Raw genomic sequence first — 13,513 nt, forward strand, 5'->3', positions numbered from 1 at the left:
GTGGCACCTTGCAGGCTGTAGAGCTTGGGCTCAGTACTTGTGGCTCACTGGCCTAGTTGCTCTGCAATATGCGAAATCCTCCCAGACCAGGGACCAAACCTGTGTCCCTGGCACCGGCAGGCGGGTTCTTCTCCACTAAGCCACCGGGGAAGTCCTCACGGTGGTTTTAAATGGCCTTTCCTGGGCCCTGTTTGTGTTTTTCTGGGGGCTGTGTGAGGTCTCGGTTTCAGCATGTGGGATCTTGAGTTGTAGCAGGTGAACTCAGTTGGGGCACATGGGATTTAGTTCCTTGACCAGGGATTGAACCTGGATGCCCTACATTGGGAGTGCAGTCTTAGCCACTGGACCGCTAGGGCAGTCCCCAGGCCTTGTTTCATGACTACCTCATGACGTATGTTCTTCTATTATCACCCTCACTTTACATGGGAGGAGACAGAAGTCTACGACGGTTCGGTAGCTTGCCCAAGGACATGATATGCCTAGTAAGAGGCAGAACTAGGGTTCAATCCAGCCACTATTCCTACAGAGAGCAGACTCAACTCCTGCTACATTATTCTCCCAAGAAGTTTTGGGGTCCTATCACGGGTAGTCATTTATAAGGGGGGGTGACAAGAGCACCCAGTCACCTGAAGGGAAGAGTGTGGCCTAAGTCAAAGCTTTACAGCCTAAAGATAGACGTCTGAAGAACAGGAGACAGACGCTGCAGCTGCCGGTCCACAGTTGAGGGCTGGGCTGGGACGCATGCCAAGGGCCCCTGGTCTCAATCTCTGCCTTTCCCTGCTGCGCCCTGCCAAACGGCAATGTGGCAGCTCTGCCCGCAATAGATAGCACAAGATCATGCCTCATCCTCCCACTCCTGCTGCTTGAATCCTGTCGGCACCCAGGAAAGGGCCCCATGTGACTCAGTAACCGTTACAAGAGTCTGGGGGGATGCCAGGGGAAAAACTGTCTTGCAGCCTTGAATCCTTATGGAAACAGGTGGGGTATAAATTATAAATCAACACATATGCTAGTTCTACAAGGGAAGATGGAAAAATTAAAAAAAAAAAAAAAACGCAAAACCCTACAACAATGTCAAGTGTCCAATTATGCACCTCTTGAGTCCATGATACCCAAGGACTAGGGCAGAGCAATGGCCCCTGGACTTTTGAATTTCAAGCAACAGTGACACTTGAAAAAAAAGAAAAAAGGAAGAAACTGAAGGGAATGGCATTAGTTTGGTAGTTCTTTACTTTGCCAGGAAGGACATTAAAAAAATAACAACCACTAATTGCTATCACCATGATGTCATAAAAGAAAGGACATATTAGGAACCCCAAAGGTATAAAAGACAATCTCAGAATAAGAGATGGTCTTTAGATGGCATACATTAGCTTTATGAAAAGTGCACTATATTGTCTTGATATTTCTCACTGAAAATGCTATCATTGTCAATTTTTTTTCATCACCCAAAAGTTCCTTCTTGACCTTTTGCAGTCAATTCCCTTTCCCCATTCCTGGCGTCTGGGAAACACTGATGTATTTTCTGTTACTCTGATAGTTTAGGGAGAAAGCTAGAATTTGCAGAGCCAAAGGTTTTGTTTTGACTAGAATTTCATATAAATGGATGAAAAATTGAAGTCTCTCTTTCCTATTTTCAACTTTAAAAATCCCAGGGGAGAACTTTGGCTCAGCTTGTGCCCAGTGCTCACCCGTGGCCAGTCAAGGTAGCAAGGACAGGACCTGTGAGAAAATGACATTTGAAGGGCGGAAAATTAAAAAAAAAAGATTGGAGGATGGGGAAAATCACTCCTCAATGCAAAATGGATTGATCTTCCCAGAAGAAAGGGTACAGGGGGGAAACAGATTTTAAGTATCCACCTAAGTATCCACAGCAACAGCAATTCATGTGAAAAATAACTTAAAGCTAACCAGCTGATAGGGCTGCAAGAGTCTCATTGTTTCAAAGGCTCTATCTATTCCCCTGGCCTGAAGTTTTCCAGGGTCAAGGACAAACTGGAAGGAGTCTATGAAGGAGAGAGTTAACATATGTAACAGTTACCCTGAAAGAGATAGAAATAGAAAAGCAACTTTCTTCTCTCTGTGTTCTTTCCCCTCCGCTACCTGTTTGTACTGTTGAACATGTTTGTTTTTTGTTTTTTTTTTCCCAACCCTTGAATGAAATCTGGTTGGTCCCACTAGCTTTTTGGTACTCTTCAGATAAAAGAAAGATCTTCAAATATTTTAATCCCAAGAACAGTCTCATTTCATTAATGAAAATGTCCAGTTGTGTGCATCAGTCAAACCTGATAATTCTATTACTAGGAATGGGGGGCATCTTCAGGAGAGAAGGGCTTCCCTGGTGGCTCAATGGTAAAGAACCCTCCTGCCAATGCAGGGGACGCAGGTGCAATCCCTGGGCCGGGAAGATCCCCAGGAGGAAGAATTAGCAAACCCACTCCAGTATTCTTGCCTGGGAAATCTCACGGACAGGGGAGCCTGGAGGGCTACAGTCCATGTGGTCACAAAAGAGCTGGACACGACTTAGCAACTAAACAACAAAAACAACTAGGAGAGAAACAGCATGTGACCAGCTTCTCTAATTTCCCACCAGAAGTCTCTCTTTAAACTACAATTTTCCTTCCATATCCACCCCCCAACACCACTAACAGCATTTTCTGACCTGGGTGCAGGGAGGGGATGGAGGAAATTCCTATTAGCTTGGTACTGTCCTGATCTGTCTAGTAGGTATTCCAAGCTTTCTCCTGTGGGGTACCAGGCTTCTCTGGTGGCTCAGTGGTAAAGAATCCATTTATCAATGCAGGAGACATCCGTTTAATCCCTGATCTGGGAAGATCCCTTGCAGAAGGAAATGGCAACCCACTCCAGTATTCTTGCCTGGGAAATCCCATGGACAGAGGAGCCTGGTGGGCTACAGTCCACGGGTCACAAAGAGTCAGACATGATTTAGCAGCTGAGCAACAACAACTATGTTCACCACAGTACCTTGAGTCAGGTATGATGAGGCTGGATCAGGAGGGAGAAAGCAGAAAGGTTTACAGCTTTGTTATACTCACGGTTCCCTGGACAGAGCACCCCCACGCATAGGGCTACTCACTGTAAACAGGGGGGTGGATGACAAGGCAGACAGACGGAGGGAAATCGTGGTTTCCGTGGGAAGGAAAAAGCAAGGCAGGATAAACAGGTTTAGGACTGGCTAATTTGAATAATTTCGGTGGGCTCGAGGACATAGAAGCTGTCCCTGGCCATCTGGTACTTGGCCCCAGAGTGATAAGCTGGGTTATGGTGGCCTGTGCCAGAGTCTGATAAGGCAGGTGGTGGGGTGTGGACTTATTTGGCTGCCGATGAAGGGAAACTGACTAGTCCCTGCTGGGCCTCAAACCTGGGTCAAAACAGCATTAAAACAACAACAACTCTATTACAGGTATTTTATGGGTTCTTTGGTGGTTTAGATGCTAAGTTGTGTCCGACTCTGGTGATCCTGTGGACTGTAGCCCATCAGGCTCCTCTGTCCATGGATTTCCCAGCAAGAATACTGGAGTGGGCTGCCATTTCCCTCCCCAGAGAATCTTCCTAACCCAGGGATCGAACTCAGGTCTCCTGCATTGCAGGCGGATTCTTCATTGATTGAGCCACCTGGGAAAGCCCATGCGCTCTTTGGAGACCCCTTATCATAGAGAATGTCTTGTCTCCTGTTCCCTTATTGTGAGCAAGGTCTTTTTTCTGCCTGTATCTCACCCTCGCTGTCTCTCTGCTCCCTCTGAAGGAACGTTTCCAGCCTCTTTCCAAGGTCTGAGGTCTCCTCTCCTCTGCTAGGGAGCTGTCTTGGGCAAGTTTCCTTTAAAGAAGGCTTCAAGCTGGCTCTTTTCTGTGTCTCTGGCATCTGACACTGAATTATACATGACATCGCATCAGCAAAGAAGAGGCTCTCAGAAGGCACCATGGAGGCAGTGAGGAAAGCAGCAGCCAAGGGCAGGCGCAGTAGACAAAGATTTTTCAAGCTCACGTGGAACAATGTACCAGGGAGCACATCTGTAAAGGCCAGGATTTGGGTGAGAAGGTTAAGGCACTTTTTCAGTGGCAAAATGTAAGGGCGTGCCACAAGACGCAGTTATCAAGATAAATCACATTTAGTGCAATGTTTAAAAACAAAACAAACGCTCTAGATGCATATTTTCCCTTTTGCTTAAGACTCCAAAATGGCTCCACAGGGCACTGGCGCTAGGCAATACCAGCTTCTCTCTTCCTCCGGGTCACTTGGAGCCACTTCGACACAGAGACGCTGGAGCAGCCTCCAGGAAAAGCTGTCCTTAGGAAATAACCCTTATCTGAGCCTTGAAGAAGGAGACAAGGCATGGAGTGTATAAACCGGGGAAAGGGGACAACGTGGTCTAAGTCCAAAATGCCTGAAGTAAAAAGGCCCGGAGCGGGGATCTGGGCCATGGTGGTAGCTGTGAGTTTGTAGGCAGAGACCAGATTTTGTAGGAACTCTTCAGCATTTTAACCACAGGAGACACAGGCCCAGATTTGTTTCTTAGACAGATAACGCCTTGCGGGGGGACAATTGGAGCAGTCAGATGTACGAGGCCAGCGCTGTATCCGGGCAAGGGATGACTGTATTCCAATCAGAACAGGTGGACACAGATTCCCAAAGTCCACGCCTCAGTTTATCCCCCGGAGCACAGAGGGTGGGGCGGCCCCGGGGTCTCTGTCCTGCCGATTAGGCTACCGCAGGGTCCCCTTGTGAACGGCGGGGGCACCGGGGCGCGCTGAGGAACCGCCCGAATTTAACGGGGGACCCGGGGCCAGCGGGGCGGGGCGGGTCCCGCGGTTGCCCGAGCCGCTCGCCGCCCAATCGCCGCGGGCCCGCGGTGCCCCGGGGGGCTGGGGCCGCCGCCGGAACGTGCCGCGGCTGCGCCGACGCGCGAGCGCCGGGCAGGGCGGCGGGCGCGTTCAGTCTGGCGGCGGCGGCCGTGCGCGGACGGACGTGCCCGGAGCGCCGCAGCCGAGCCGCCCCGCGTTGCAGAGCTACGCCCGCCCGGCCCCCGCCATGGTGGCATGGATCATCTCCAGGCTGGTGGTGTAAGTGGCCTCCTTCCCCGCGTCCCTTCCTTCCTTCCTTTCCCTCCTTCGCCGCCGCCGGCCCCGGGGGCTGCGCGCGCCCCTGCAGAACGCCGGCCCGGGTGGCTCCGGCTATTAATACCCGGCGGCCGCTAAATTTAGCAGGTACAGTAGCTGCCGAGGTCGCGGGCGATCGGGCGGCGCAGGACGCGGCTGCTGCCCTGCGGGGCCGGGCCCGGGGCTCCGGGGACCGGCGGGTGGGGCCGCTAGGGCTGGGGCGCACGGGGTTGCGCCGGGGGCCGCGTGTCGCCGCGCCCGGCCGCTTTGTTCCCCCGCTTGATGGGCTTGGTAGAGGCCCCGAGTGGGCGCGCCGCGGGGACACGCGTCCCTCTTCTTGGGGGAGAAACGCTGGCCTGGGATCGCCCCGCCGCTACGCTTTTGTCGGGTGAAATTGACAGCAGAGCCTGGGCGCTGCCTGGAGGGGTAGTCGTGGAGAAGGGCAGAGAGGCAGAGGCGGGGCTCCCCAGGGGGTTGAAAAAGACTCCTTTTTAGGGTTCTCAAATTGACAGCGGCCAAGGGAAGTGGGACGGAGAAGGACACCTCTGAATCTCGCGTCCCCTTGTCTGAGTCCTTTGGCGGGGGGTTTGAAGGAGAGAGATAGACAGGTATCTCCGGGAAATTTCCAAGTGACAGACGGCCACCCTGACGGTGGCGATGACACCTCCTCGGCCTTGCAGGAGAGCGCAGAGTCATCCGGGGTGAGGCCTGCGTGAAGTCATCGCGGGTGGGCGTGGGGGGCGTTTTCTGTTCTGACAAGCCCCAGAGCTGACTAGACCTTTGAAGATTTCCTTCTCTCGTGGATTTGCCCTCCTTTGGAGGTAGACAGAGCCATCTATTCGAGTTCCTCCCCTTCGTTGACCAGCCTCTCCTGAGTCAGATTTGCCACCTGCTTAGGGAACCGGGGTGAAATTGGTCTGGGAAGGGGGGCCAGGTGGTGCGATTCTGTTTTTTTCTTTGTCTGAGAAAGAGGGGCTCCCGACTCCGGTTGATTCTGCACCATCACCCTCCACGTTTAGGAACACCTCCCATCTCCTACCCTTCTTTCCTGATTTTCAAAGAAGCCGGTCAGGGGCCGCTTTGGGAAGCAGTACTCAGCATTGTCTCCCGGCCACCATTCTGGGCTTTCCTCCCAAAGCCAGTGCATGTGCCTTTCAGCCCCCCGAGTTGTTCATTCCTTGCGGGCCTGTCCTTGCAGCTGTTGCCGCCTGCTGGGGGTTTGTGCTGTACCTAGAGGTGGCATGTTAAATATTTAGAAGATTTCTGCGGGCAGGGCTGGCATGAATAACCCAGGGAAGTGGCTGGCACGGTGGCTGGCCCCACCTTGTGCCCGATCAAGGCCTGTCTTGCCTTCTGGGTGGTTTTTTGTTTGTTTGTTTTTTTCTGAAGTAGTGCTGTGATTGTCATATTTTCAAGTGGCTTCTGGGGGGACTTCAGGGTGGGGCCAGAGAGTTGAGTTGGCCAGGCTGGAGGGCTCACTCTCCATAGGTCCTGCTGGGCTGGGGCTGGAACACTGAGGAGCCAGGCTTTCTGAGGTCCATGTGTCATAAGGGGTCCGTGTGACCATCTTTAATTTTATTAGCACCCTCAGCTTATATATGAGGCCCCTGAGAGGAGTGGAGAAGAGAGGCATAGGTTTGGGTGGGGTCTTGGGGACTTGTTATTTTCAAAAATAACCACACTTCCCAGAAGTGAACAGTTTCATTTCAGAGAATGTTTTGTTTGTTTATTTATTTTTAATTGAAGGATAATTACTTTGCAGTGTTACGTTGGTTTCTGCTGTACAACAAGATGAATCAGCCATAAGTGCACAAATATCCTCTCCCTCTGGACCCTCCCTGCCCCCTCCCTTCCACACCTCTAGGTCATCACAGAGTACTGGCCTGAGCTCCCTGTGTAATACGGCAGCTTCCCACTAGCTGTTTTACATATGTGTGCTTAATCGCTTAGTCATGTCCAACTCTTTGCAACCCTATGCACTGTAGCCCACCAGGCTTCTTAGTCCGTATAGATTCTCCAGGCAAGAATGCTGGAGTGGGTTGTCGTGCCCTCCTCCAGGGGATCTTCTCAACCCAGGGATGGAACCCAGGTCTCCTGCATTGCAGATTCTTTACCGTCTGAGCCATAGTAATGTATATATGTCCATTCTGCTCTCTCAATTCATCCCACCCTCTCCTTCCCCAGCTGTTAAATGACCATGAGAAGTGCTCCTTAGCCCAGGGCCCTCTACTCCAAGGGGGAGTTTTTGGAATGTGGGGTTGTTATTCCCACTGTCAACTCCAAAAGTTCAGAGATACCACCTATCCCTCCAGCCCCCAATTCTGCAGAAATCCAACATGTGTCATTTGTGAATTGTTAAAACCATTTTAATAAGCAGTACCTGTTTTGTATAAAAATACCTATTCATTATAGGAAAATTAGAAAATATAGACCATATAGACTATAAATCATCTACATGGCTACCATATGTGCGTGTGTGCTAAGTCACTTCAATTGTGTCTGACTCTTTTCTGCCCCGAGGACTGTAGCCCACCAGGCTCCTCTGTCCATGGGATTCTCCAAGCAAGAATACTGGAGTGGGTTCCCTTGCCCTCCTCCAGGAGATCTTCCCTACCCACCCATTAAATCCGCCTCTCTTGTCTCCTGAATTGGCAGGCAGGTTCTTTACTGCTAGCGCCACCTGGGAAGCCCAGCTAATGATAATTTTAAGAGGTATATTTGTCAAGATGTGTTTTCCTAGGTATGTACAAATATACATATGCACGTATGCTTGTATTTACCATTCAAGGAGATTATTGATTCCGCCCACATTTCCACACACCCCTTAGCAAAGAGTAGAAATCCCATGTTTGGAGCCAGAAAACCCTTGGTTCAAAACCCAATTCTGCCTCTTGCCAACATCCCAGTTCACAGCTCAGATCCAAGGAGATACTAGTTCACAAACACTAGTTGAACTCATGTTACTGTTGCAGAGATTTCAATGATCCTTGACTGATAAATTGTCAGGGACCACTGAAAGCATTCAGTCAACGAGAATCCCCTCCTTCTGTCCTCCAAGCGAGGATGTACAAATTCTGGAAGGAGCTTTCAGATGTTATTCCTACAGATTTCAAACTGGCTGCCCTGGTGGCCACCTAGCATTAGTGGGTTGGCTCTGGGCTTGCAGCCCTGATCCCTTTTCTTTGTTTTATATATTGGGGTTCTGGATCAAATGTAATTTGGAAACTATGTGGGTTTTACTGCTGATAAAAACTGCTGAACCAGTCCTTCCCTCATCTGTAAAACTCTTAGTGAAGTGTGCTTTGCCTCAGGGCAGGAGGTGAGCTGGAGAAAAACACAGGTACTGGATTTTGGGGTCAGTGCTTTTTCCACCTCTGCCAGCCCTTGACCTAAAATGATGTCATTCAAGCTTTCAAGACTTCTAGTATGAAGTCCTATGATTTTGTCCACAAGTCCCTTTTCCTGTAAGCAATCTTTTCATGATTTGGTAAGCCTCTGTCACATCAAAGAATGTGTAAGGAAGACCTATCGCTGTGTTCTGAGAATGGGGAGGGAGTATCTTCCTTCCAACCAGAGGCGTCAAGACAAGCTGATGGTGTCTGGGGACAGCCAGCTGTGTTTGTGGCTGTCTGTGTTGCCATGGACTGTGAGCATTTTGAGGGCAGTGGTGGTGGCTTTTCTTCCTCTCCCACCTCTTGCCCCCTCCCAAGGCTCTTTTGTGAAGTCCCTGGCACCGCAGTGCCCTCAGTAAATGTTGGTTGTGTTGAATGAGGTCAGAGGCCCTGGGATAAGCCAGGGAGCTGGTCAGGGTTATTCTCTGGGGACGGAGGTTAGTGGGCATTGGCACAGGCTTGTGTCCAATGGGCAAAGCTCTTGAAACAGGAACCGATTTGAGATCCTTCTCTCTTGCCAGCTGTCTTCCTTTTAAGTCCCTTCACTTAGCTAGGAAGAATTAAGGAAGAAATATTAGTGCAGTAGCAAGGTAGCCCTTAGGGCTTCCTTGATGGCTCAGTGGTAAAGAATCCTCTTGCAGTACAGGAGATGCATGTTCCACTCCTGGGTCGGGAAGATCCCCTGAGGAGAAAATGGCAACCCACTCCAGTATTCTTGCCTGGAAAATCCCACAGACAGAGGAGCCTGGTGGGCTATAGTCTGTGGGGTCTCAAAGAGCCAGACATGACTTAGCAACTAAACAGCAACAACAACAAAGTTGGCTTTGTTAAAACCTGGTTGATAACTGCGTGGAACACGGAAGCTCATTTAGTCCTGGGCTGCTTGCCTTCTTTAAAATACTTTGTTTTCTTTCCAAACCACTCAAGGCCTAGGTGTGAACAAATTTCAAACTGTGGAGGGTAAGTTCGTGTGCACTGGGGGGAGTTGGGGCCACAAAGAGCATCCTCTGTACCTTCTTGGGGGAATGCATTGTCTTGAAGCTTTTATTCCAAGGAGCAGGTGTTGCCTCCTTGTCTCTGGACAGAATTTTTTTGATATTTATTTATATATTTGATTACCTGGTCTCAGTTGTGGCACGTGGAATCTTTAGTTCAGCATGTGGGATCTAGTTCTCTGACTAGGGATTGAACCTGGGCCCCCTGCATTGGGAGCTCAGAGTCTTAGCCACTGGACCACTCAGAAAGTCCCTGGACAGAATTTTGTCTGAGACCCAGGCTGTTGGCTAAATGGATCCAGAGCTTCCTACCACTTAGCTGGGTTGTTGGGGTTTAGTCACTAAATTGTGTCTGACTCTTGTGACTCCATGGACTGGAGCCTGCCAGGCTCCTCTGTCCATGGGATTTTCTAGGCAGGAATAGTGGAGTGGGTTGCCATTTTCTACTCTAGGGGATCTTTCTGACCCAGGGATTGAACCCTAGTCTCCTGCATTGGCAGACGGATTCTTTACCACTGAGCCACCAAGGAAGCCATTTACTGGGTTAGTAGACCAAAACTCCAACTCATTGCATGGGGAAAAAGAGAGTCCTAATTCACCAATAATTTTAAATAACCAATAGCTATGCCGAAAAATGGACTTCGCTGGTAGCTCAGCTGATAAAGAATCCACCTGCAATGCAGAAGACCCTGGTTCAATTCCTGGGTCAGGAAGATCCCCCGGAGAAGGGTTAGGCTACCCACTCCAATATTCTTTGGCTTCCCTATTGGCTCAGATGGTAAAGAATCCGCCTGTAATGCGGGAGACCTGGGTTCAATCCCTGGGTTAGGAAGATCCCCTGGAGAAAGGCGTGGCAATCCACTCCAGTATTCTTGCCTGGAGAAACCCCATGGACAGAGGAGCCTGGTGGGCTACAGTCCATGGGGTCACAAAGAGTTGGACATGACTAAGCAACCAAGCACACACACACGTGCTGAAAAATGCCACTTTTCCACGTTGCACATCTTTAAAAAAATGTTAGTTTTTAGAAAGTGAAAGTCTGATGTTTAAAACAGAGTCTTGGATTGATAGCTGAAGATCTAGCTGAGTCCTAGGGTTGGGATTTGGAGTGTGCTCTGTATGCTCTGGGTCGGGAATAGACACGTAGAGGAGTCTGGAAGGAATGTGGGTTGTCCTCGAGATATTCCCCAACTATTGCAACACAAATGGAAAAAAGAAAAAATCATACACTCTTAAATATAAGCTTTTTTCTTTGGGGCCTGCTCTGAAAAGTAGAATGCAGAAATGTGATCCTGTTAATGGAGGGTTCAGGTGGGTTAATGATTTCGCTCCTGGCACTGGGTGTGGCACAGGGTAGCAGCCTGGTGAACGTTTCAGCTGGACTGTTGAGAGGAAGGATGCCAGGTTCTAGTCCAAGTGCTGATCTGACCTGCCGGCAGGGTCCTGAGGGCAACTCATACCCACGCTAGGGCCCTGCTTCCGGCCTGTTGTTGTTTAGTAGCCAAATCGTGTCTGACTCTGTGCGACCCCATGGACTGTTGTCCACCAGACTCCTCTGTCCATGGGATTCTCCAGGCAAAACTACAGGGGTGGGTTGCCATGCCCTTCTCCAGCTCCCGGTCTATGAGACAAGATTTTTGACCAGCATCATTCTTGGTGACATTCCAAGAGCCATTGCTCCTCTGGGCCCCTTCCTTTTCCCCAGATCCCCCAGCTGGCCCATATGCACCATGTTTGTTTATAAACAGGGGCAAGTATCCGCAAGGAAGTGAAAAATATCAGCTTAGATTCTGTTGCCCTGATTTTTGTTTATTAATCCTGCCTGCCTGCTGGGAAGTAGCTTTTGTGCCCTTCTTCCTGCTGGGTCTTAATTTGAAGGGTAGCTGACAAGTGACAGTCTCACCGAGCTAGTAATGGCTTAGTCCTCCCCTTCCTCTTAAGCGAGCTGTCCTTTTTGGGGTATATATTATCTGCACGGAAAATGAGCCCTGCGTAGAATGAGAGAAGGGAGGATCAGGCCCTCAAGTAGCCACCTGGAAAGGTTGTTATTTTGTATTGTGTGTGTGTGTGTATGTGAGTGTGTTGTCCAAGGGATTTCAAGAGGGTGGGAGGTGGGGTAGACTTGACTGTGCAATAGCCTTTGGAAGTTTTAAAAAATATTTATTTTTGTTTATTTATTTGGCAGTGCCAGGTCTTAGCTTCAGCCTAGTGGGATCTAGTTCCCCAACCAGGGATTGAACCTGGGTCCCCTACGTTGGGAGCACAGAGTTTTAGCCTGTGGACCACCAGGGAAGTCCCTGGCATCTTTGGAATTTTATTGCCAACAAAGAGCCATGCACATGCCCAACTGGTGACCAGGATTCTTGGTGTCTGTGGAAATTTTTCCAAGAACCAACAAGTGTTAAGAGAGTTTGCATTTGGGCCAAGAGAATATTTTCCTCTCACTTCTGGGCCTTGGGAAGGCCCTGATGGATTGGAAGTTGGATAGTTACATACTTATGGTTTGTTCTGAACTTTCAGATCTCACCCATCTTCACACAGAAGTGCATTGTTTTCCCTTTGGTTAATTTCAGTTGCCCTGGGGGCCTTTCCTTTGATTTATAGAGAAAAAGTAAATATAAAGAACCAAGTATCTGGTACACAGGAGGGGTGTCTGAAAGAATCTGGACAGGTAACCTGATATTATAGCTCCCAAGCCTGGTATGCATACCTCAACCAGGATGGCCGGTGGGTTTCATCTCTTATAATTGACAGGAGGTTGCCTGGGACCAGTCTTGAGATGGGGTATAAACCTGAGTTGGGCTCACTGGTGAAGGAGACCAATAAGGATTCATGTAGGGAAGATGGTAATGGAGCATACAGATTAGTTCAGTATTTGCTCTTCCAAACTTAGCCTGTTCCCCATCATGGAAGATCCATCCCACTGTTCCCTAAATTAGTAAACAGAGAGCAACATCCTTTATCTGACTTAACATCCACTCCTCATGTCCTGTCTCCACCAGGCTTTGTCAGTTACGTGGCAGCACTACACCACAGATGCCTCCTTGATACCAGCATAGGGAGCTGTCCAGCCCGAGGCTCTGTAGTCTGCCTCTGTCCTCTTCGGGTGATCACACGTATGCCATGCTTTCCTTTGCCTCTCACAGCCTCAGCTCAGTTACATTCTCCCTTGGCTTCTCTCATGTACTTGTACACTCATATCCTTTCCACTTCCTTTAGGGATATGGATGGCACTTTGGGCTTCAAAACATGTTTCCCATTCCCACTTGGTAACATACCCTATCCTACCTCCCTCTACTCCACTCCACTGTGGACGGGGGCAGTGACTCAGGCCGAGCTGCACATTTTCGTGGGCACAGAGATTGGTTCAGGGGTGGGTATGTAACCCAAATGGAACCCCTAGACCTTCCCCAGGGTTTCTTGATTTGAAGCTGAGAGAGAATAGACTTGCCTGGGGGACCTAGAACTGGAAAGATATGAAGGTGGGACTGCTGGTGGCTAGCCGGCACGAGAAGAATGCGTAGAGATCGAAGAAGGTAATTATGGCAAAGCAGAGGTAAATAGGGATGAGATGCAGGAATAGAAAACAGGAAGCTGGCACCAGAGTCTTGATTCTGGTTTCTCAGGCTCTGGTTCCTGCAGCTCCTCCTTTGATTCCTTGATCTGTCCCACATCCTACAATGAAGGCCTTCGATAGTGCTTGTAGTTTTTTTTGGCTGTGCCTTGCAGCATGTGAGATCTTAGTTCCTTGACCAGGAATCGAACCTGCATTCCCTGCATTGGGAGCTCAGAGTGTTAACCACTGGACCACCAGGGCAGTCCCAAGTAGTGCTTGTGTGAATTAAACGTTTATTGTAGTGGTAAGGATGGACTGGGTTATGCTGCAGCAATAACCCTTAAATCCCAGTGGCTAGAGACAGCAAAGATTTATTTCTTGTTTTATGCTGCCTGTTCGCTGTGGGTTGGCAGAGGCACTCTGCTCATGGTCATCACCAGAGGCTCAGGCTG

At 49.6% G+C, this 13,513-nt stretch overlaps 1 protein-coding gene across 8 annotated transcripts in view; it reads left to right on the forward strand.

Annotated features, from left to right (window-relative positions):
• The first annotated feature begins 4,662 nt into the window (after positions 1–4,662).
• Positions 4,663–13,513, forward strand: part of REEP1 (receptor accessory protein 1) — a 137,001-nt gene continuing 128,150 nt past the window's right edge. Inside the window, exon 1 of one of the 8 annotated variants that reach the window (XM_061432629.1) lies at positions 4,663–5,082. In XM_061432629.1, the coding sequence (XP_061288613.1) occupies positions 5,051–5,082 (32 nt within the window). In that variant the 5' untranslated portion in view covers positions 4,663–5,050. The remainder of the gene's footprint in view (positions 5,083–13,513) is intronic. The other 7 variants (XM_061432630.1, XM_061432631.1, XM_061432633.1 and 4 more) reach the window with 7 other exon arrangements.

Source organism: Bos javanicus, chromosome 11 (assembly GCF_032452875.1).
Source record: "Bos javanicus breed banteng chromosome 11, ARS-OSU_banteng_1.0, whole genome shotgun sequence".
NCBI classification, from domain to species: domain Eukaryota; kingdom Metazoa; phylum Chordata; class Mammalia; order Artiodactyla; family Bovidae; genus Bos; species Bos javanicus.